Source organism: Myotis brandtii, unplaced genomic scaffold, assembly GCF_000412655.1.
Source record: "Myotis brandtii unplaced genomic scaffold, ASM41265v1 scaffold315, whole genome shotgun sequence".
NCBI lineage: Eukaryota > Metazoa > Chordata > Mammalia > Chiroptera > Vespertilionidae > Myotis > Myotis brandtii.
Window position 1 is genome coordinate 330,118 of NW_005362075.1, and position 23,738 is coordinate 353,855.

At 37.6% G+C, this 23,738-nt stretch overlaps 1 protein-coding gene across 6 annotated transcripts in view; it reads right to left on the reverse strand.

The window, feature by feature from the left end:
* LRRC49 (leucine rich repeat containing 49) overlaps nt 1-23,738 on the reverse strand; it is a 183,322-nt gene that overhangs the window by 144,946 nt on the left and 14,638 nt on the right. For 5 of the 6 annotated variants that reach the window (XM_005870241.2, XM_005870240.2, XM_005870242.2 and 2 more), the window contains 3 exons: nt 18,718-18,921; nt 14,312-14,378; nt 7,314-7,457 (listed from right to left, as the gene is read on the reverse strand). In XM_005870241.2, coding sequence (XP_005870303.1) covers nt 7,314-7,457; nt 14,312-14,378; nt 18,718-18,921 — 415 coding nt within the window. The remainder of the gene's footprint in view (nt 1-7,313; nt 7,458-14,311; nt 14,379-18,717; nt 18,922-23,738) is intronic. The other variant, XM_005870243.2, reaches the window with a different exon arrangement.

The window sequence follows — 23,738 nt, forward strand, 5'->3', positions numbered from 1 at the left end:
GAGGGGTCCCAAATTGGAGATGGTGCAGGCCAGGCTGAGGAACACACCCTCCCCCGTGCACAAATTTCGTGCACCGGGCCACTAGTAGTATCATAAAATGTTAATTTCCTGGTTTTCATTACTATAAGGTGGTTACAGAGGAAAATTCCTTGATTTTAGAAAATACACACTGAAATATGTGAACATAAGGATGTATAATGCCTGCAACTTACTCTTAAATGGTTCAGAAAAAAATAGAGAAACAGAAAGATTGATAGATATAAAGAGAAAGAAAGAAAGAGATAATGATCAAGAGAGAGGATAAAGCAAATGTACTAAAATTCTATCATTTAAAAAATCTGAATAACAGTTACTGGTAACTATTATTATACCATTATTGCAACATTTTCTGAAATTATGTCAAAATTTAGAATGTTAAAAAGGTTAAGGAATAAAAAAGATATACCAGGAAAAAGTAACCAAAAGAAAGCTGGTATTAACATTATACAAAATAAATGTTAAGACAAGAAGTATTATTAGCTTCCTGATACATACACTACATACCTAGAACAGTGTCTGGCATATGGCCCATGCTCAAAAATTGTTGTTCAATGGAGGAGTAATAAAAATATGTAATACATAATGAGGAAAGGAACAATTTACCAGGAAAATGCACCAATTTTAAATTTACGTACACCTAGAAACATAGCTTCAAATACTGAGTACATATTAGGCAAATATATTGTTAATAAATATTGACTATAAGTATTAACAAGGTAATAAAGCAAACCTCAACAAACGTAAAAGAACCAATTACATATAATCCACATTCACTAGCCACAATAAAATAAATTAGAAAAGAATGACAAGACAATCCATATTAAAAATTTTAGATATATTTCTTAATAGCACATAGCTCAAAGAAGAAATAAAACTGTAACTCAGAAAATAATAAAACTACTAAATTGCAAAACTTGGGGAAAGAAACTATAGTGGTTCTTAAGACAGAAATTTATAACCTTAAGGGCTCATATTAAAAAATTAAAAAGACTGAAAAGAAATGTATTAAATATCCAGCACAAAACCTTAGAACAGTGGTTCTCAACCTTCCTAATGCCGCGACCCTTTAATACAGTTCCTCATGTTGTGGTGACCCCCAACTATAAAATTATTTTCGTTGCTATTTCATAACTGAAATTTTGCTACTGTTATGAATCGTAATGTAAATATCTGATATGCAGGATGTATTTTCATTGTTACAAATTGAACATAATTAAAGCATAGTGATTAATCACAAAAACAATATGTAATTATATATGTGTTTTCCGATGGTCTTAGGCAACCCTTGTGAAAGGGTTATTCGACCCCCCAAAGGGGTTGCGACCCACAGGTTGAGAACCGCTGCCTTGCAAAGAAAATAGAGGGAATAAGAGATAACATCAAAAATCCACAAAATAATATTTTTTAAAAGCTATGAGAGAGGTTCAATAAAGCCAAAAGCTGGTTCTTTGAAACCATAGTAAAATACACAGCCCTCAGGTAATATTGATCAAGAAAAAAAAAAGTGTACAAATAAGCATTAGTAGAAGTGATAAGGAAGACATGACTACAAATAGAACATAAAAAAAGTAAATTTAGATGAAAGAAAACTATTACACATCAAAACTGTTGCCCACTATTATTACTGAGTTCAATAGTTTAAAACTACCCTGACTATTTAACAGATAAATTCTACAAATATTCCAGGAACAGATCATCTTTATCTCATATTAAACTGAGATTTATACTAAACTAGAGGCCCGGTGCACAAAATTCAAATTCATGCGGGCGGGGGGGGGGGGCAGTCCCTCAGTCCGGCCTGCATCCTCTCACAATCTGGGACCGTTCAAGAGATGTCCGACTGCTGGTTTAGGCCCGATCCCACAGGCTCCTAACCACTCACCTGCCTGCCTGATCACCCCTAACTGCTCGCCTGCCTGCCTGATCACCCCTAACTGCTCGCCTGCCTGCCTGATCACCCCTAACTGCTCGCCTGCCTGCCTGATCACCCCTAACTGCTCGCCTGCCTGCCTGATCACCCCTAACTGCTCGCCTGCCTGCCTGATCACCCCTAACTGCTCGCCTGCCTGCCTGATCACCCCTAACTGCTCGCCTGCCTGCCTGATCACCCCTAACCACTCGCCTGCCTGCATGATCACCCCTTACTGCCTCTGCCTGCCTGATCACCCCCAACTGCTCGCCTGCCTGCCTGATCACCCCTAACCACCTTTGCTTGCCTGCCTGATCACCCCTAATCGCTTGCCTGCCTGCCTGATCGCCCCTAACCAATCACCTGCCTGCCTGATCGCCCCTAACCACTCTGCCTGACTGCCTGAGTGTCCCTAAATGCTCACCTGCCTGCCTGATGGCCCCTAACCACCTCTGCCTTGGCCCCCACCGTGGTGGCTTTGTCCAGAATGACATCTGGAAGGCCGTTCGGCTGTCTGGTCTAATTAGCATATTATGCTTTTATTATTATAGATAGGAAGCCAAAATAGAGATACACAATTAAAATGGGAAGTGCCCCCAATATACTTTACGAGGCTAGTATGACCTTTATACCAGAAAAGAACAATAAAAATAAAAGAAAGTACAGGCTAATCTCATTTATTAACATACATGTAAATATTGTAAATAAATTATTAACAAAATCAGTAATGTATATAACATACATAATGACCAAAAATGTTGGAATGACTTATTACAAAATCTTACAATCTTCAAATTTAATTTATTAAAGAAGAATCCATATGATCAATATAAGAATTGAAGAAAAATCATTTAATGAAACCCAACAACCATTCATAATATAAACCTTAAGCCAACTAATAAAGGATAATTTCTTCAGACTGATAAATGGCATTTAGCAGACACAGCTAGTGATGCATTCCCTTTAAAATAAAAAATAAGGTACTTTTACTTCTTTACCCAACTTTGTACTGGAGATTCAGTCAAACTAGAAGTTCAGTCAAACAAGAAGATACAAAATCTACAATAGGGAAAAACTATCATTGTTTATATATATATAAAACCTAAGGTAATCTACAGATATTTTATTCAAATTATTAAGCGTTAGAGCAAGGTTGCTAGATATAAGATCAATGAACCAAAATAAACTGTGGCTCCATATACTAGTAACAGTAGGAAACCTATTTCTGACCAAAAAAAATTTACAATAACAAAAAAGTATAAGATATCTGGGAAGAAATCTAAAGAAAACAAAATAAAAATGCCCTGGACAATGTATCCCAGTATCCCAGTGGTTAGAGTGTTGGGCCCCACACCTAAGAGTCGCAGGTTTGATTCTCAGTTAAGAGCATATACCTGGGTTGCAGGTTTGATATCTCTCTCTCTCTCTCTCTCTCTCTCTCTCTTCCTCTTCCTCCTCCTCCCTCCTCCCTCCTTTCCACTCTCTCTAAAAAAAAAATCAATGGAAAAAATATCCTCAGGTGAGGATTAACAAAAAAAATAATAAGCTACCTATGGAGAAAAGCATAAAATAATTAAATTATGTAAATTGAGAAAGGTGCAATATTAATATTATGTCATTCATATTAATATTATATATTCATATTATGACACTGAAGGCTAAATATCATTAAAAAGTCAATTGTCTTCAAATTCAAAGGTATTCCAATCAAACAGATCAGTAGGATTATTCATAAAACTTGATATGCTATTTCTAGAATGTATATAGAAGAAAGGACCAAGATTATTTTTCAAAAGTAGGGAAGGACCCTGCCAGCATGACTCAATGGTTAAGTGTCAACCTATGAACCAAGAAGTCATAGTTCGATTCCCAGTCAGGGCACATGCCTGGGTTGCGGGCTCGATCTCCAGTGCGGGGTGTACAGGAGGCAGCCAATCAATGATTCTCTCTCATCATTGATGTTTCTCTTTCTCTCTCTCTCTCTCTCTCTCTCTCTCTCTCTCTCTCTCCCCCTTCCTCTCTGAAATCAATAAAAATATATTTAAAAAAACAAGGAAGGAAAGAAAGCAGCTTGTGAACAAAAGGAGAGGGAAGAAAAAGAAAGATTGGGGATCTACTTCTACTAGCTCCGACAACAAAATAGAAAGTTACAATTATTATGAGAGTGTTATACTGAAACATGGATAGATATCAGTTAGACAGGCAGAGAGGCCAGGCACAGACCCATGCATATGTGGATATTTAATTTGCTAGAGGGAGATACTATCGAAGGCAGAGGGAAAGACAGAAAGAATTCACTATTCAATAAATGAAGAAAAAATGAAATTGGATTTCAACTTTACATTACAAGCAAAAATTCATTTAAAGACCAACTTTAAAACTTTGTTAGACAATATAGAAAAATATCTTTTTGTCCACAGCCTTATAAGGGATGATTTTTACTTCTGTGCCTCAAAAGACAGCAGAAATAAAAGAGATTTGTTTCTTTATCAACTGGAAAAGGTAAAAAAAAAAAAAACTTTTTACAATGGGCAAAGGATAAGGCTATTCAGAAAAGGGGCAATCTCAATACTAAAGAAGAAAAAGGATGAAAGACCAACCTCACTGGATATTCAAACTGAAATCTCAATGCAATACAATTTCGTAGTTAAAAGATTAGCAAAAATAAAAAGGTCTGACATCAAGTTTCACCAAAGATGTGAAATTAAATAAATTCTCAGGTAGTACTGATGGGAATGTAATTTGGTACCATCACCTTGGGAAAAACCTGGAGGTATCTGATAAAGTGTAATAAGTGCATAATCCTGGCACCCAGCAAGCTTCTCTTAAGTATCCACCATTGAGCACTGTTTTTCAAATACAGGTTGCAACCAACTTTTTATTGGTCAAGAAATCAATTCAGTAGGTTGAGACCAACATTTTTAATGAGATAAAATCAAATCAAATAGGATATGCCAGAATGGATTACAGCAAGGGTAGGTGTAGTTTCATGAAACGCTTGCTCCCAGTATTTATAATGGACTCACATAATATGTATTAAATAAGTGGGCCTCAATGTAAATGTTTTATTGCCATAAATTATGGCTAAAAATGTTTGAAAGCCACTGACCTAGAGACAGTGTTATATACATAGGCACAAAAAGACATGTAAATAAAGTTATCTGCATCAGTCTTAATAACCAAAAGTTAAAAATAATATTATTTTCCATAAATAGAAGAATGACTATTTAGTTACAATAATATAATGTAGTACTATATAACAATGAAAATTAGTGAACTGGAGCTACAGGTATCAACACAGATAAATCTCAAAACATAATGTTAATAAAAACAATTTACAGAAGATACATACACTACTATGATGATACCATTTATAGGACATTTAAAAGCATGCAAAAGAATTACTTCATATTATTTAGGGATACATACAGATATGGGGAAAAAACAGACGTGCATGGGAATAAACACCAAATTCAGAACTGTAATCACCTCTGCAGAGGAGGAAGAAAATGTGATGGGGGAGAGTTACACAGAAGGCCTCAACTATTATTTGAAACATTTTTATTTATTAAGTTGATTAGTGGATATACAAATGTTAGAATATTCCTATTCTTTTGGGAATGTCTGTAATGTTTTATAATGTTTTAAAAGGGAAAATCCCATGTAAACTAAAATGACATGTGGTTTAAAATTTCCAAGAAAAAGATTAGCAAATTTAACAAACAACTTTTCTACATCCAAAAAACGAGATCTCTAACGAGATGGTGAAATACGTAGTGCATTCATTTCATGTCCTTCTCAAGATTCAATGGGTGAAGCAAAACAAACAAACAAACAAAAAACACAAAATGAGTAAATCCATGGAAATGCTTTAAAAAAAGAGAGAGTTATCAATAATAGATCAACATTTGATGAATTTCAGGGAGCTGAAAAGCAGAGAGGATAATATCAGAGATGATCTTGAACAGAGAAAACTGCAGCTCAGAACTCACAAAAGAGCTGCTGCATTGCAAAGGCAGCAATCCTTTTTGACAGAATGCCATCCTGCTCCATGCTCCAAATCAGTACATACAAAGCACAGGTGTGGACTGGTGGTTGACTGAATCAAGTGGAAGTGTAATTAAAGTTCTGTCTACTCAACAGCTATTCCAGAAATACCAACAAATCCACACACCCCCACCCCACATCCCCAGCCCACCTCTACCCCAGCCATGCACACATATAACCACCTACAGAGCAGGTGGCGGAGGAAACCCTTAGTTGGAGAGTTGGGATCTGGTCTCTAAATAAAGAGTATTTGTCAAGGAAGGATGGAGAGTGCAGGTGTTTTATCTATGGAGATAGTTAATAACTACTACAGTAGGACCAGAGGTGGAAAAGGAATGGCAGTTTCAGCTGGAACAAAATTATATCAATTTCTAAAAGTTTAAAACATTATACATATAGTATCATTGTCAGGATAATAAATATGATGCATATTAATTTATAGGAAATTATGAGTATACATATAAGGATAAATAAGAAACTTTACCCAACTCTTATTTTTTTAAAGCATTTCCACTATACCAAGCTGCCTCTTTAAGCCCAGCCTGTGTGCTCAGTGGTCATGGTTCAATTCCCGGTCAGGGCACATGCCTGGGTTGCAAGCTTGAACCCCAGTAAGGAGCATGCAGGAGGCAGCCAATCAATGATTCTGTCTCATCATTGATGTTTCCATCTCTTTCCCACTCCCTTCCTCTCTGAAATCAATAAAAATAGATTTAAAAAATAAAAATTGCAAAGAATATGATATTTATGCATGCCTTCACAGCTCCAAAACTCCTTATTTTTTCCCTTTGCAACAATTCATCCGCATTCCTTAATAAACTTCTTTCATATGAATTCCATACCCATGATAAAACAGAAAAGGATTCAGTATACATTTACACTAGCTGATTCATTTACTGATAATATTTCTATTCTGTCCTTAATTTTATATTTATATTTTAAAATAGAAAACACATAAATACTTCCCAAAATCAAAAAATATAAAGCTTAATAATTATGTCTGCAATTTAAATTCAGAAGGAAACAGAATTACCTTAGCTGCTTGCTTTGCATAAATCAATGCTATAATATTTATTTCATTTCCCTAAAGCCGTGGTCGGCAAACCGCGGCTTGCGAGCCACATGCGGCACTTTGGCCCCTTGAGTGTGGCTCTTCCACAAAATACTGGCTCTTCCACAAAATACCGACTTCTGCACATGGGCCACAAAGTTTCAATCGCACTGTACGTGCACGCCCGCATGTGGTATTTTGTGGAAGAGCCACACTCAAGGGGCCAAAGTGCCGCATGTCACACATTGGTTCCATTTTAATACTTACCACAAAAGTGATTTGATTGTGTCGCAAGTTAAGTTCAGTTAGTGAATCCAGCCCATTAAGATTATCAACGTGACTTAAAAGGTTCCTGGCAAGGTTTAAAACTCTCAAATCACACAAATGATTGACATTTTCGATTTTGGCAATCTGTTAAAGATGAGGAAGAGATGGTTAGCAGGCATAAATATCAGATATGTATGTTATAAAAACCAAAACTTAACTATACAGCCATTGGACTAAGTGACCATTTATATGAAGACATTTAAAAATCTATTTCTCATCTCAGCGACATCAGAGGAGTGGCAGCATGAGAGATCCCCTTGGTCTCTCCCCTTGAAGTTTCAACAATTTGAACAGCTAAAATTCAACAAAGGATTCCCTGCTCAACTCACAAACACATCTGAGATCTGCACATTGAAACATATAAAGGTGAGCAAGTGGGAGTGAACAGGGGAAGTGAGAAGTGAGAAGAGCTCAAGGAGCCATGGACTCAGCCTTGCAGCCAGAAGTTCACTGCAGGGCTCAGCCCAGAGAGAAGAGGAGTCAGGTTGTGAATGGCACTCCCTTCAACTCAGAGGAGGAAAGAGATTTAGTCAGCATTCCTGCAGGAGTGGAGAGTATAAGCTGCAGGTGAGCCCAGTGACCTGGGCAGGGATGAAACACACAAGTAAAGCCACAGTTATTTGGCCATGGAGCCTGGCCGCCTTCCCTTAACCACCAAAAGCTTGCCTCCCCTCACCCATCATGTAGGGTTGCAGAGAACATTTTCTGCAAACCTGAGAACTTGTACTACAGAAACACTTTTTCACTGAGTGAAAGGAACACTCTGCTACTAATGTCAGGGTTGGTTGGAGGTTCAGGGGAATGCTGCGAAGGTCCACTGGTTGCCATTGCTCAGAGGGCAAAGCAATAAAGAAGGTAGCCTGGTTCCTCCAGCTCACCCCACAACTGCACAATGAGGCTACACTGCCAACAACGTATGGCCAAGGGAGACGGCACTGAGATTTCACAAATTTGGAGCCACATTGCCCACCATGTTCCCCTATAAGATTAGTCTCCTGAGACCTGGGTGACTGGATCTCAGGGAAAGCGCCCACCTTCTCAGGGAACAAAGGCCATTTTCCACCACCCCCACAGAAATCTGAAACACCAGAGAAGTGCAAGAGAGCTAAAAAAAACACAAAACGATAACTTAAAATCCAATGCCACCTACTGGAAAACAAAGAGAGACTTCTTACCAATCTATTAGAAAAGTGCCAATCATACATAGATGCCTAGACAGAGAAGGAATCCATCGAATACCATGAATAGCCAAGGTTACAAGGCAGCTCAGAAAGAAAATGGAAAATCTCTAAAAAATAAACTTAAAGACATAGAAATATGTTATTTAAATGACAGAGGATTCAAGATTGCAGTTCTGAAAAACTCAAGATTTAAGAAAACACAGATAGGCAGTTTAATAAAATCAGACACCAAATAAGGAAACAAAGAGATGGAAACTTTAAAAAAGAACCAAATAGAAAGTCTGAAGATGAAGAACTCAATAAAAGAGATCAAGAATGAACTAGCGAGCATAGGAAGTAGAGCAGACCAGATGGGGAAAGAATTAGTAATATCAAAGATAGAAATCTAGAAATAATGCAGAGGGAAGAAAAGAGAGGCATGAGCATAAAACAACAACAACAAAAGAACTCTACAAGAACTATCTGACTCCATCAGAAAGCAATACAGAAATAATATGTATTCCAGAAGTAAAAGAGAGGGAGTAGGGAACAGAGAGCCTATTCTAACAAACAGTTGATGTGAAGGAACTTCCCAAATCTATGGGAAGAGCTAATTCCTTTAATCCAGGGAGCAAACAGAACACCTAATTACCTTAATCCAAAAAGACCTTCTCCAGGCGCACTGTACTAAAACTGCCAAAATTAATTACAAAGAAAGAATTATCAAAGCAGCCAGAAAAAAGAAGAAAGTAACCCATAAAGTAAAGCCCATTAGGATATCATAATACTTCTCAGCAGAAATGCTACAAGCCAGAAGAGAGTGGATCTGAATATTCAAACTACTGAAAGAGAGAAATTACCAGCCTAGAATAATATATCCAGCAAAGTCATCCTTCAAATATGAAAAAGAAATCAAGACTTTTCCAGATGTACAGATGCTGAGGGAATTTATCACCAGAAAACCTCCATTGCAGGAATTACTCAAAGGGGTTATTCTATCTGAAACAAAGAGCATAAGGCCATAACACTATGAGTAAGATCATCAACAGACTTACAGCATAAACAAATAATCTGTGATAACAGTAACATAAAAGTAGAGGGGGTAGAGGTCTCAATTTGCAAAGAAGGATGGATATCAGATGCATTAAAAAAAAGGACTAATGTATATATGAAACTTTCTTTTTCATAAACCTAATGGTAACCACACACACACACACACAGAAACACATAACTTAAAAAAAGAGGAAAAAAGAAAAAAAAAGTATGAAAAACAACAGACAGAAACACAAAGGATAAGAACCAATGGAGGCACATCGCTACCAGAAAACAAAAAATAATATCGTTATAGAGAATCCTCATACATCAATAAGTACCCTAAATGTAAATGGACTTAATTCACCAATAAGAAGGTAAGTAATAGCATACAGGATCAAAAACAAAACCCAACCATATGCTGCCATCAGGATACACATCTAAGCTGCAAAGACAAAAACCGATTCAAAGTGAAAAATAAATCTCCAAGCAAATAGCATCCATAGAAAAGCAGGTATAGCCATACTTATACCTGAGAAAATAGATTTCAAGATAACAAAAGTAATAAGAGACAAAGATGGACATTTTATAATGATGAAGGGGACAGTACATTAAGAAGACATAACACTTCTCAATATATATGTACTCAATCAGGGAGCACAAAAATATATAAAGCAACTACTAATAGAACTAAAAGGAGAAACTGAAAAAAACACAATCGTAGTAGGGGACCTAAATACTCTACTGACAGCTCTAGATCGATCATCCAAACAGAAAATCAGTAAGAAATATCGTTGTTAAATGACACATTAGACCTAATGGACATAATCAATATATACAGAGCCTTTCATCTCAACACCAAAATATGCATTCTTCTTTAGTGCACATGGAACAGTCTCAAGGATAGACCACATGCTGGGACACAAACCTATCCTTAACAAATTTTAGAAGACTGAAATCATACCAAGCATATTCTCTGACCACAATGTTTTGAAATTAGAAAACAACTGCAGAAAGGAAGTAAAAACCCCTACAAATATTTAGATATTAAACAAAATACTACTAAAAAATGACTGGGTTAAAGGAAGAAATAAAAGGTCAGAGCAAAAGATATAGCGAGACAAAAGAGAATGACAATATGACATATCAAAACTTCTGGAATGCAGTGAAAACAGTAATAAAAGGGAAGTTTATATCATTACAGGCCTATCTGAAGAAACAAGAAAAATCTCAAGTAAACAATCTAATATCACATCTTAAAAAACTAATAAAGAAGAGCAAAAGCAGCCCAAAGTCAGCACAAAAAAGGAAATCATAAAAATTAGAGCAGAATTGAATGAAATACAGAACAAAAAGACTATAAAAGAAATTAATACAGCAAAGTGCTGGTTCTTTGAAAAGATTAATAAAATTAACAAACCCCTGGCTAGACTCACTAAGGATTTATCTAAGATGCACCTACACTGAATTTATCTGAAAAATAAAAAAGTCGATATTAAGAAAAAAATTGTAAATGGAAGATTATAAGAGAGGGTTTCGCGTGCCAGCAAAAGTTACTGGCGTGCCATGTTTGGCACACGTGCCAGGGGTTGCCAACCCCTGGCATAGTGTCTTCCTGCTTCTGCTAATAATACTGGGGCGTTTCTTTTAGAAAACAGTCTGTTACCCATTACAGCCATGGACAAAGTCACAAGCATACAGCAAATGATAGAAACTTCAAGCAAACAGTGGTATAGGGTGAGAACATAGTTCTTGATTAGTGAATAAACTTCATAGCAAGAAGGGATGATGGGAATTTAGAAAGCCCAATTATGGGTCACACTGATCAGAGTGAACGTTGCAAGACAGACTGCAGAGCTTCTTAATAGACAGTCTTCAGTTTACGTCCGACTTGACGTATGTCGCCATCTCCCATTTATTTATAAAAAAAAGTTCCGTCATTTCGACGTATGTACATATGTGCTATATTTTTTTTTTTTATTTACCACAAGTAAAGGTCAGGAATTGTTATCTTTCTTTTAAATATTTTTTACTGTTTCACTTCATTACTGCTGTGTATGTGCTCCATGTGAGTGACTAGGTGCTTACATAGGTGGGTTCCGACTTACGAAGAAAATTGCGTTACGTCACTCCTGTAGGAATGGATCTCCGACGTAACCCGAGGACCTACTGTACATCTAGGAAGGCTGGATACTCCAGCCTTACCTTTTTTTGTAAGAGTGACCCAGACTGCTCTGTCTGGATAAAGACAACCTTCCTACTCAGCAATGACAAAAAGGGTGAATGTCTGCTTCCAGGCAAGAAATCACACAAAGGGCAAGCTCTTCCCGAAGGAAAGATGGCCCTGAAAGAACAGATTTTTCTTGAAGCACATCTGTTTCCATGTTCAAACAGGCATTGACCAAGAGAACAAATTCTAGTAGACCAAATAAAATTTAGGTTAAGAAATGGAGAGTCAACCTCCCACATTCATTTGCATTCTTCACTACTCACATATAATCAATTGCTAAATCTTGATGTTTCTACTTTTTAAATATTTATCCAATCTGCCCCCTTATTATGTCCCTATTGCTATTACTTTAACCCAAGCCATTATCACTTCTCACCAAGATTAGTGGATTAGACTCTCAAGTGTTGTCTCCAATTTCACTTCCCTCCATCTCATTCCATTCGCCAGTCTATTTTTTTAAAAAAAAATCTTTATTGTTGAAAGTATTACATATGTCCCCTTTTTTCTCCTATTGACCCCTAATAACCTACCCCTAACCCCTGTCCCAGGCCTCCACCACCCTAATCTGTGACAATGGAAGAGATCAACCCAAGTCTATTTCTTGAACACTACCATCATTCCTCAAGATGCTTTCACACGCATAAAACAAATACATTTTCACAATGTAAACCAAGTATCACTTTTATTTCCAATAGATGTAAACTCAAAAGACAAAAATTATACACTTATTTTTCTTTCAGTTTTTCTAACTACCCAATTCAATTTTTTAAGAGTTAGACATTGTTTCACTATTAATAGTCATGGATAGTTCTTAAAATAGTGGGCTATAAGAAAAAATATCAATTCCTTAGTATGAAAATACAAAGCCCTCCACAATCTGGCTTCTACCTACCTCTCTTACCTCACCTTTCACCGTTCCTGAATACCTGCTAAATTATTTAGCAGTAAAAAAATACCATGCTATTTTTAGTCTCAGTGCTTTGCATATGATTTTCTCCAACTGGCAAAACTCTTTAATTCTTATGCCCCTTACAGCACCATCTAACTGGGCAACTTCCCCTGTATTAGAGTGACACTAACCAGCCTGTAGACAGGCTACCAACACTCCTCCCATAAGGTGCACACACAGACAGACACACAGATGGGGCTGGCACAAGATAACCTGGCAGAGGTGGCCTATCTAGATCTATCAAGATTTTAATTAGTTACATTAGCTTTTCATCAAAATGATTGGGATTAACAGCTTAGAGAGCCCAAGGATCATACTGAGGTTTGTGCCTGGATGACTGCAATTGGCAATGGCAGATCTTGATCATCAACAGGCAGGGACTCCTAGATCGTCCCAGAATGTACGTTTACTACCTTAGGGGTAAGATGAACTTCTGCTCATGGAGCTATTCCTAAGTAAATACTCACATTTCAAAGGTTAAAATGTAAATGGAAGAACAAAATGTTAAAAAAGAAACAGCCAAGATGTTCTGAAAGAAAAGAACAGGAGGGGGAACATAATAAATCAGATAGAGAAATTAGGATAGACAGATACGGGAGTAGACAAGTTGAGTGACTGAATTGAAGAATGAGCCCAGATTATATAGTAATCAAAAATATAGATTAAAATCACAAGGGGACACTATAAAAATTTAATTGGAAAAAATTTACGTCTGACAATTTTAAATGTTGAAAAGGATGTGAAGTAACAGGATCTATTATGTAGTACTGGTGGGAGTATAAACTGGTGCATCCACTTTGGAAAACAATTTGGCATTATCTTTTATTAAAGTTAGACATTTAAATAACCTAATCCATCAATGTCAATTCTAGATCTATACTACAGAGTACATATGGTATACGGAAGAAGCATGTACAAGAATGCTCTTAGAAGTACGATTCTCAAAGGAAACAAAAGGAAACAACCAATGTTTATCAATAATAAACTAGAGAAAAAAGTTTTCATCTAACCACACCATGGAACATACAACAGTGAAAATGAATAAACTACAGCTACTTAATAAAAAAGATGAATTCCATTAACGTAATATTGTATCTGAAAAAACTAGATGACAACACTATGATACCTTTTTTAAATTAAAAGACAATGCTACTAAATGATATATTATTTAGGCATACATATATGTGATAAAACCAACTAAAAATAACTAAAAAAAGAATGATAAATGTGAAATCCAAAAAGTGCTTATCTCAAAATAAAGGAAGAACACCTAGGTAAAAGAAAATCATTAGTAATATTCTAGTCTTGAGTTGAGGTTGGATAATGTATATTTTAAAATAAGTTGATAAAAGATTAAATAAGAAACAAAATTGTCATTACTATAAAAATTTCGAATGCTTTCTATATCATAAGATAAGGAATTACCAAATCTTATAAAAATAGGCTTAACATTTCAGTGAATCAGTAAAGTAACTTGAAAATTTCAGTATAATTCTTAAAACTCTTGCAATGTCAATTTTCCTGGACTTTTCTCAAAGAAGAAAAAAATAAAAAATCTTTACAATACCTGATTTCCATGAAGGTCCAAGACATCTAAACTTTTTAGATTCTCCAGATTTGAGATTTTTTTGATTCTAAAAATCAGAGTAAATAGAATAGAAATGTAGATGTATCATATCTATTGTAAATCAAAATATGCTAAAGTATAACTCATTTTTATTTATTCCCTATAACTTAAACACAGATAATAGAAATAACTACAGCTATCTATCTACATAAATATATAGGTTATATATAAATATGTATATTACGTAAAACATATTTCCCATCAATTTAATTGTATTGTTAAATATGCAGCCCTACTAGAGGAAATGTCCCCCCAGCTTAAACAACGTATCTTTAGAAAAGAGCAATTCTTCTAAGCACCTTGGGTTTTAGGAGAGAGTGATGCAGGCTGACCTCAGAGCTATTAGAGAAGCCTTTTATTCAATTCTTTTATATGCCTAAGCTCAAATTCCCTAAAACAGTGGTTCTCAAACTTCTGTGTGTATCAGAATCATCTGGAGGGCTTGATAAAAGATAGCTTGCTAAGTCTCACCTCCAGAGTTTCTGGGACAGGGTCCAAAAATTTGCATTTCTAATAAGTTCTTGGGTAATGCTGATGGTCCTGGTTGAGGGATCACATTTTGAAAAGTAATGCCCTCAAATATAGACCTTCTTCTTATCAAATCTCAATTTGCCCTCATATGAGCTTTATGAGGGTGAACTCACCTAACTAATAGAAAATACTAAGGAAATAATCAGAGATGGACAAGAATATTCATTACAGCATTAGAGCAAAAAAAGTATGTACTATAAATATCTAATAAAAAGGAAGTAAATTATTACATATATACCCATACAGATTATGCAGCTATAAAATTATATTTTCAAAGAACATTTAATAACATTGGAAAACATAAGTAATAAAATATAAGTATTCAAGTGACAAACACATAGTATAAAAACAATTTTATAAAACTGTGATATGTGAATATAGAAAAAAGGGTACTACTCAATGTTGATAACCAGACCTTGAAAAGAAGGCTAAGAAATGACTGCAGGTCCTCTCAATGTCAGAACACTGTCAACAAACCTACCTAAAAATCATCTATTCACTATGGGTCAGAGCCCAAATTCTGTAAAGTTATATACTAACTCGTAGAAAACTGATGTATGATTTTTGCCAAGTATGAATATAATTTATTTATATCTAATAGGAAAGTTAACCTGTTTATAACTTAACAATCTTATTCCAGTATTTGTCATTTTTCATTGACTATATATCAGTTTCTTTTATCCTCCTTTGAACCAGTTTTGTCATCCTATTGGTTTCCTAATCAATGAGTTAATTAAAAAACTGTCCTGGAATTAGTATCTATCTGTCTAAGAATTATATTTTTAACATATTGGAAATTATACACAAGCAATGATGGAGGTTGTCCCAGCCCATATTTCTCTGATTTAGAGGATCAATGTAATGTTTCTGTATTGACCAGAAACTCTGGGCACATTTAAGGCACTCCCATCACAGAAACCTAAATGTGCAACAGGTCTTCCAAAGAAGACCAGGGCCTCACATGCTGCTAAGCTATCCAGTAAAACAGTCCCAGTCTATTGTGATTTCAAGCATTCTCTTAGCTTTGACACATAGTGGCTTTATGACTTTCACTTCAGATTCTGATTGCCCAGGTGAATAGGAATAAAAATAGACAAGTTGTTCAGTCAGTTAAACTGAAAACCAACCAACTATCTTGCTGTCTTATTCTCATGAAATGCTTTTGCCATACACCCCTAGAACCTGAAATGACACAAAAGCAGATAAAATCCTAAAGAATTCAGAGGCAGGTGGAGGTATCAGTTGACCTAGGAGGCCATGGTCAGATTAGGTACTGATGTGAGGAATTTGCAGAATCCTAGTCAGTTCCCAAATAGTTGAAGATTTTTACATTAACACCAATGTGACTGGAAATTTTGTTTAAGTTCTCCCATTGAACAAAACTGAAACTAGAAAAAGGCAAGGCTCAGATATCACTTCAGTAGCTACAGAACTCTAGAAATTTATGACAGCCTGTCTCTGCAGGTTGCATTATGTTACTGACAGCAGGATAAGGTCCCTTCTACAGATCTATATGAAGGTGAGGCTTTCCAGGTGTCAGAGACAAATCCATAAGTGGGAACCCTCAAACAATCAAAAGGAAAGAAAAATGGAATCGCAGGGTCTGGCGGAAAGTTTTATATACAGTCCTTGGTGATCAGAAGAAAATTCAGAGTTCTATTCATTAGCCTGTGATCATGAGGGCACCAGAAGATCTCACAAGGATAATCTGGATACAGAAAGCAGAACAGTTAGACAGCAAGAACTTCAACAGCAAAGTCATACAGAGGGGTTGGGAGTTCGTTAGTAGCAATGTAAACTTCAAATATAGCATAGCCGGGTCTTTCTAGCTTTTCAGCAGAAATATTTATTGGAGCTGTTTGAACTTAAAGGCATCTGGTTACCCTAGATGTTCATATATGGTTCCATTGTCTTAGACTAGAAGACAGTGCAGTGCTTTGCAATGTGGGAGGAAGAAAAGTTTCTGGACTTGAGCAGCAGAGGGCAACAAGTCCACCAAGACGAACATGAGGGCACAGGGTGGCAGATGAGCTTCTCTCTTCAGCAGTCCTCAGCCAGGTTTGCCTAATGGTTACTAAAGTACTGCTTCAGGATAGATTTCCATCTTCAAGACTCAAAGGCCCCTTGCCTTGATGAAGTCAGCTGGCTGAAGAGCATTAGATAAATGTTTAAGGGATCAAGATTTGCATTGTACTGATACTTCAGAAATCTGCCAGTTGGGAGAATATGGAAAGTTGTCTTCTGACTGATTTTCTTTTTTATTCAAGAACTTGAATAAGAGTTATTTTCTTTATGGGAAAATTAAAGTAAAATATGACCCAAAGCAAGCAAACAAACAAAAGGATGAAGGACTAGAAGGCAGGAAAAAGAAACTGCATTAGATTGCTTTTACTGAACAATGGTAAGAATATAGAGAAGGGCAGTAGGCCCCAGAGAGTTGGAGGAGCAAAGAGACCTTTAAAAAGATTTAAAAGGTCCAATACACTGGTGTCTTTGAGGCACAGGAAAAGAAAGTAGATTGAGAGATAATTTAAAACCCTAGGAAACGAGCAGCTCTAGACACTAAGTTTAAAACTAGAAAAGGAGATTTACAATGTCATGAAAACAGTGACATGGAGGGTAGAAAGGCAATGGTACTGCAGAATAAATGGAAGCTAGAGAAACAAATCAGTAACTCCAAGAATCAGAAGCGAGTGATGAAATCTCTGGGAGAGATAACAGTGAGCACCTAGAAGGAAATGCCTTGATGTATGAAAAGTTTACACCTCACTTTACTCAGTGAACTGCTCTGGGGGCATACTTCTACTGTATTTAGTTTGTACATATCTAACCTTGCAGAAGTCACCTTTCATCTCCATTTCTCCATCTGCAAAATAAGAGAGCTAATCTCTCTGGTCACTTCAAGTCCTAATACTCTATAATCCTATAATTCCCCCAAATTCCTTCGTGGTACTATATTGCTTAGTTTAACACTTGAACCAATAGTAGGTGATAGACTACACCAATGGGAACTTTCAAGAAACCTCAGAGAACAGATTAGGACATAATCTTGGAAAAAGTATCTTATATTACTGCTGGCTAATGAGAATAAACAGGTAATACAAGATCCATGCTGGGGGGAGGGGGAAAGGTAGATGGAGGGGAACCAAGCTTGGGTATAATACCACATCTAAACTTTATTATTTGATAATATAAAAATCATTTTTAGATTTTTGCCAAACAGCTCTTCTTTCTAGGCATTCTGCATCCAGTGAAGCAGAATGAAGAGAAAAGTCATGAACAAATCTCAAGGAAATTAGGCAGGAATTGTGTAGCTGTACACATAATAGAACCTTATAAAAAGAACTGGGGACATTCATATAGGATGTAATCTTGAATATATACTGAAAACACCACCTGAACAAAAATCAATCAGTAATTTGACGATCACAGAGTAAGAAATGTCTATCCTCAGTCAAGCACTAAGGAGAATCACTAGTGAAATACTTATGTCTAAAGTGAATATAACATGCTTAAAACATAGCCTAAGAAAACATAAAGGCCAAATCTGCTATTTACTTACATATAAGCTTTGGCACTAGAAAGCAATGGAAATAACAAAATACACACTATATAAATGTTATTTGTTTTAACTAATTGTCAGACTAAATCTCATAAGACAAATTATGACTGAATCTTAATTCATTCAAATAATCTTTCAAAAATTAAGTCCATTAGGTTCTTAACTATTTTTCAATTCTGAGTTGCCATCTAAACACCTACAACTCAACATTAATCCTAAGTATAATAGACAAAAACTGCTCTATAAAAGTTACCTGTTTTTCCCCAACAGAAGGACACGGAGGGATCTGAGAGTAGAAAGCCCACTAATTTCTTCTATATGATTATCATATAAATCCAAGAATATTAGCCTCCGCAGATTAGAAATATTTTGGATTCGAGTTATAAAATTGTGTTGAAAGTTCAATAAACGAAGGTGTTCTTCCCCATCGATAACAGGACATACAGTCAGCTTTTGCCTAAAAGACATTTAAAAAAGTAAATAAGATTCTGATTTGGCAGCTTGCCCTCTCTTACAAATAGTATTTTTGGGCTCCCATGTTATGAAGAGAAAAAGATAAGTAGAGCCACTTTTTGCCTCCATGAACTAAGCATCCTAGATCTAATTATAAATCTATAATAATAAAAGGGTAATATGCTAATTAGACCAAACAACCTTCTGGACGTCCTTCCAGACAACCTTCCGGATGAAGCCAGGGCTGCGAGGGAAGCCCGGGCCCGGGTGCCAGAGGGAAGCCGGTGCCAGCAGCTGGGGGAAGGAAGGCCTACCCTTGCCTGAATTTCGTGCCATCAGGCCTCTAGTCATTCATATAAAAGCCAATATACTTTAACAAGGATAATTATTAAAATGAAGCCTAAGCTCTCATTATATTGAAAAAAACTCCAATATAAATTATTTCCCATAAAATTGACTTAACATCAGAAAACACTCAATGTAACTGCCTTATGTAACAGATGTTTAGATGTTTCAAAGAATCATCCTATATAATAAAAGGGTAATATGCAAATTGACCCTAACAGCAGAACGACTGGGAATGACTGGTCACTAGAACACACACTGACCACCAGGGGGCAGACGTTCAATGCAGAAGCTGCCCCCTGGTGGTCAGTGCACTCCCACAGGGGGAGCTCTGCTCAGCCAGAAGCCAGGCTGATGGCTGCCAGCACAGCGGTGGTGGCCGGAGCCTCTCCCGCCTCCTCAGCAGCGCTAAGGATGTCCGACTGCAGCTTAGACCTGCTCCCCGCTGGCAAGTGGACATCCCCCAAGGGCTCCCGGGCTACCAGAGGGATGTCTGACTGCCAGCTTAGGCCCGTTCCCCCGGGGAGCGGGCCTAAGCCAGCAGGTGGACATCCCCTGAGGGGTCCCCGACTGCAAGAGGGCACAGGCCGGGGTGAGGGACCCCCCTGAGTGCACAAATTTTTGTGTACCGGGACTCTAGTCCTATATAATAAAGAGGTAATATGCAAATTGACCATCATGACCTCACACAAGATGGCCGCCCCCATGTGGTCAAAGATGGCCACCCCCATGTGGACACAAGATGGCTGGCAGGGAAGGGCAGTTATGGGTGATCGGGTCAGCAGGGGAGGGCAGTTAGGGGCAACCAGGCTGGCAAGGGAGGGCAGTTGGGGGTGACCAGGCCGGCAGGGGAGGGCAGTTAGGGGCAACCAGGCTGGCAAGGGAGGGCAGTTGGGGGTGACCAGGCCGGCAGGGGAGGGCAGTTAGGGGCAACCAGGCTGGCAAGGGAGGGCAGTTGGGGGTGACCAGGCCGGCAGGGGAGGGCAGTTAGGGGCAACCAGGCTGGCAAGGGAGGGCAGTTGGGGGTGACCAGGCCGGCAGGGGAGGGCAGTTAGGGGCAATCGGGCCAGCAGGGGAGGGGTTAGGGGGTGATCAGGCTGGCAGGCAGAAGAGGTTAGGGGCAATCAGGCAGGCAGGCAGGCGGGTGGGAGCCAACAGCCCTGGATTGTGAGAGGGATGTCCCAGATTGGAGAGGGTGCAGGCTGGGCTGAGGGACACAAGCCCCCTCCCGTCCACAAATTTCGTGCACCGGGCCTCTAGTGTCATATAACCAGAGAAATGCCCTTGCCATCAATCGACTGATATAAAAGACTGCCCAGGTAGCTAAGTCACCAGAAAAAAAACAAACAAACAAACAAACAAAAAACATAAAAAAGGATCTCTCATAGAATTGTAATGTAGAGTCTTGAGCTGAATGATATTTTAGGAAGAGCAAGAAATTCAGTCATCTACAGTGCACTTTGATAGAAATAATTTCCTTTATTGAACATTTCTGCAGACATTTAGATTTTAACTATTTGTTTACATGTTCAACACTAACTTTGAACTTTGCAGAATGCTATTGGGTAGGATGAAACCTTAACATTGTATTTCTTTAGCTATATTTAAAACAGTAAACCTCCATTATGCAAAAAGTTATAGGTGAAGTTAATACATGCAGGGCCCTTTAAGAATTCTATTAGAATAATAAAATGGCAGATAGAAATGATCTGAGATGCTCAATAGAGTCTTCAAGAAAAATGTAGTTTTATTGTGTGAACAACTCTAATAGGGAGATTAATTAGAAATATTTCCTTTCAGGTGGAGGGGGGCCAATGGGGAAATAAAGAGGACATCTATAATACTTTCAACAAAAAAGATAAATTTAAACAAAAGAAATATTTCCTTTCAGTAAGAATCAAGTTAATGAAACCTTTAAAGCAAATCAGAGTGCTACAAGCATAAGTGAAACTGTGTGACTAATCAGAATCCTCCCCATAAAGAGAAAAAAATCATTAGCACCAGGTAATAACAATATTAATGGTTAACAACGATACGATGTTTAAAAATACAGACCAACCCTGAAGCCCTGGTTGGCATGGCTCAGGTGGTTGGAGCATCATAGTCATCTCGTACACTGAAGAGGGGTGGGTTCCATTCCGTGTCAGGGCACATACCCAGGTTGTGGGTTCGATCCCTGATTGGGGCACATACAAGAGTACATACAAGAGGCAACAGGTCTCTCTCTCTCTCTCTCTCTCTCTCTCTCTCTCTCTTCCTTTTCCCCTCTCTCTAAAATCAATAATCCTCAGGTGAGGATTAAAAAAATACAGACCCTGAAGAAATTGGTTTAAAATAGAAGAAAAACAATATTACATAATAGTTTAATTCTTTTAACGTGTGCTTAGTGTTTAGAATTCATTTCATGCACTTACTTACACTACCTCATTTAGTACTTTTGTTCTATAAATTGTAAGTATTCTCATTTAAAATTTATCTTTGTGCATCAGTTTAGCAAAAAACTATCTTCCTCTGTTTCTCATAGTTAAAATTACTGATACCCCAGAGTCTAGTTCATCCAATTCTTGAGTCAGTATCACTAAGCTAGAAAAAAACACACAACCCTCTGACCCACCTCTTATATAAACCACAGCAACTTGAAATAAAGTCACTTTCTTAGATTCCAAATCCAGTGACTAAGTCCCAACTCCAAGGCTCATATGCACAACCCTTAACCCCATAAGACCCTGGCATCCAGCAAAACAAGCAAACATACACATACTGGGTTATTACCCAGCGCTCTCAAGGAGAGTTTGTTAGGCCTACAAAATCCCTGAGGTGTCTATTGAATTATGCTTTTGCCTCTGATTGCCACTAGGTGCTGGTAAGCTGCCTTCCTGGTACTCCAGGCCTATATACTAACTTCCAGAACAGACAGAGCCTAGCTCTTCCAAGCATTTCTTCTCAGGGCTGGATTCTACTCTTTAAAAAAAAATTTTTCATCCTCATCTGAGGACTTGTTTTTAATGATTCTTAAAGAGAGAGGAAGGGGGAGAAACATCAATGGGAAGGAGAGAGGGAGCGAGAGAGGGAGGAAGGATCTATGTGAGAGAGAAACATTGTTTGGCTGTCTCTCAGACATGTACTGACCTGGGATCAAACTTGCAACTTAGGTATGTGCCCTGACCGGAATCAAACCTGCAACCGTTTGGTATACTGGAGGATGCCCCAACTAATAGAGCCACTCAGCCAGGGCCTGAATTCTACTCTTGACCCCTAAGTCTCCCAGCTAAGAAACAAGCACAGCATGGCAGATCTCCCTTTGAAAATCACGGAGCTTACCTACTGGTTCTCAAACAATGATCCCTGACTGTCTTACTGCCAGCCCACCTTTCATGACTGCACATCCTGGTACTAATAAAATTGTGCCTAAGCCTCTGACATCTTTGTGATCCTGCCATCATAACCAGCCTTTGAAGCTGAGTCAATTCCCTTGGTCCTGACTTTCTGGTTAAACAAGTCTTCACCTGGTCAAAGTCTGTGTCATGTGCCAAAAACAATCTTCACAACTGCCCGAGTCACCCAAGCTACAACACCAGTGCCTAACTTGTATCACAATCTTATAAATACTGGCTCCTGTTAGTCTCGAGTAACATGACACTAAAGGGCTGAGGTATTATTCTTGGATGGACTTTTAAAGAGTGAGATAAAATTATCACAAAACATTAGAAAACTGTGAAAGTGGCCTGGCCAGCGTGGCTCAGTTGGTCAGGCATTGTTCTGTGCACCAAAGGGTCACGTTCGATTCCTGGTCAGGGCACATACCCAGGTTGCAGATTCAATTCCCTGTTGGTAACCAATTGATGTTTCCCTCTCACATCAATGTTTTTCTCTTCCTCTCCTTTCCTCTCTCTCGCTAAAAAATCAATAAAAACATATCCTAGGATGAGGATTGAAAAGAAAAACAAAAAATATATTGTGGAAGTTGTAAGTATTAGCATTACAATTTCAAAAACCAATAATTCTGCAAAGATGTAATAAGAGTAACTGCCCTCAAGTGTTACTTTGCCTACAAAAAAACATGTCACACTCTCCAGAGAGCTTTCTCCCAAATACAAATACAAATGATCTGTGACATTTGCTGTCAGGTGTGCACTACTAAGCTAAGAAGTTTGCTTAACAATTTGCTATTATATATGCAGTACTGAGATAAAGGAATGCACAGCAGAGATGATTTTTTTTTTTTTTTTTTTTTTTTTTTTTGCTGATTATAGCACTAAGGTAGGGTTGATCCTTCATCCACTATTCTATTGCAGGTACTTTCCTGGACTTAATGATGAAGATCAAGTCCTAAGTATATTCATTCATTCAAAAAATTTTATTGAGAGCCTATTTTGTCCCAGGTTCTATTCTAGGTGCTGGGAATACAGAACTGAACAACAACAACAACAAAAAACTCCTAGTGTTTGTAGAGTTTATATTTTAGTAGAAGGAGAC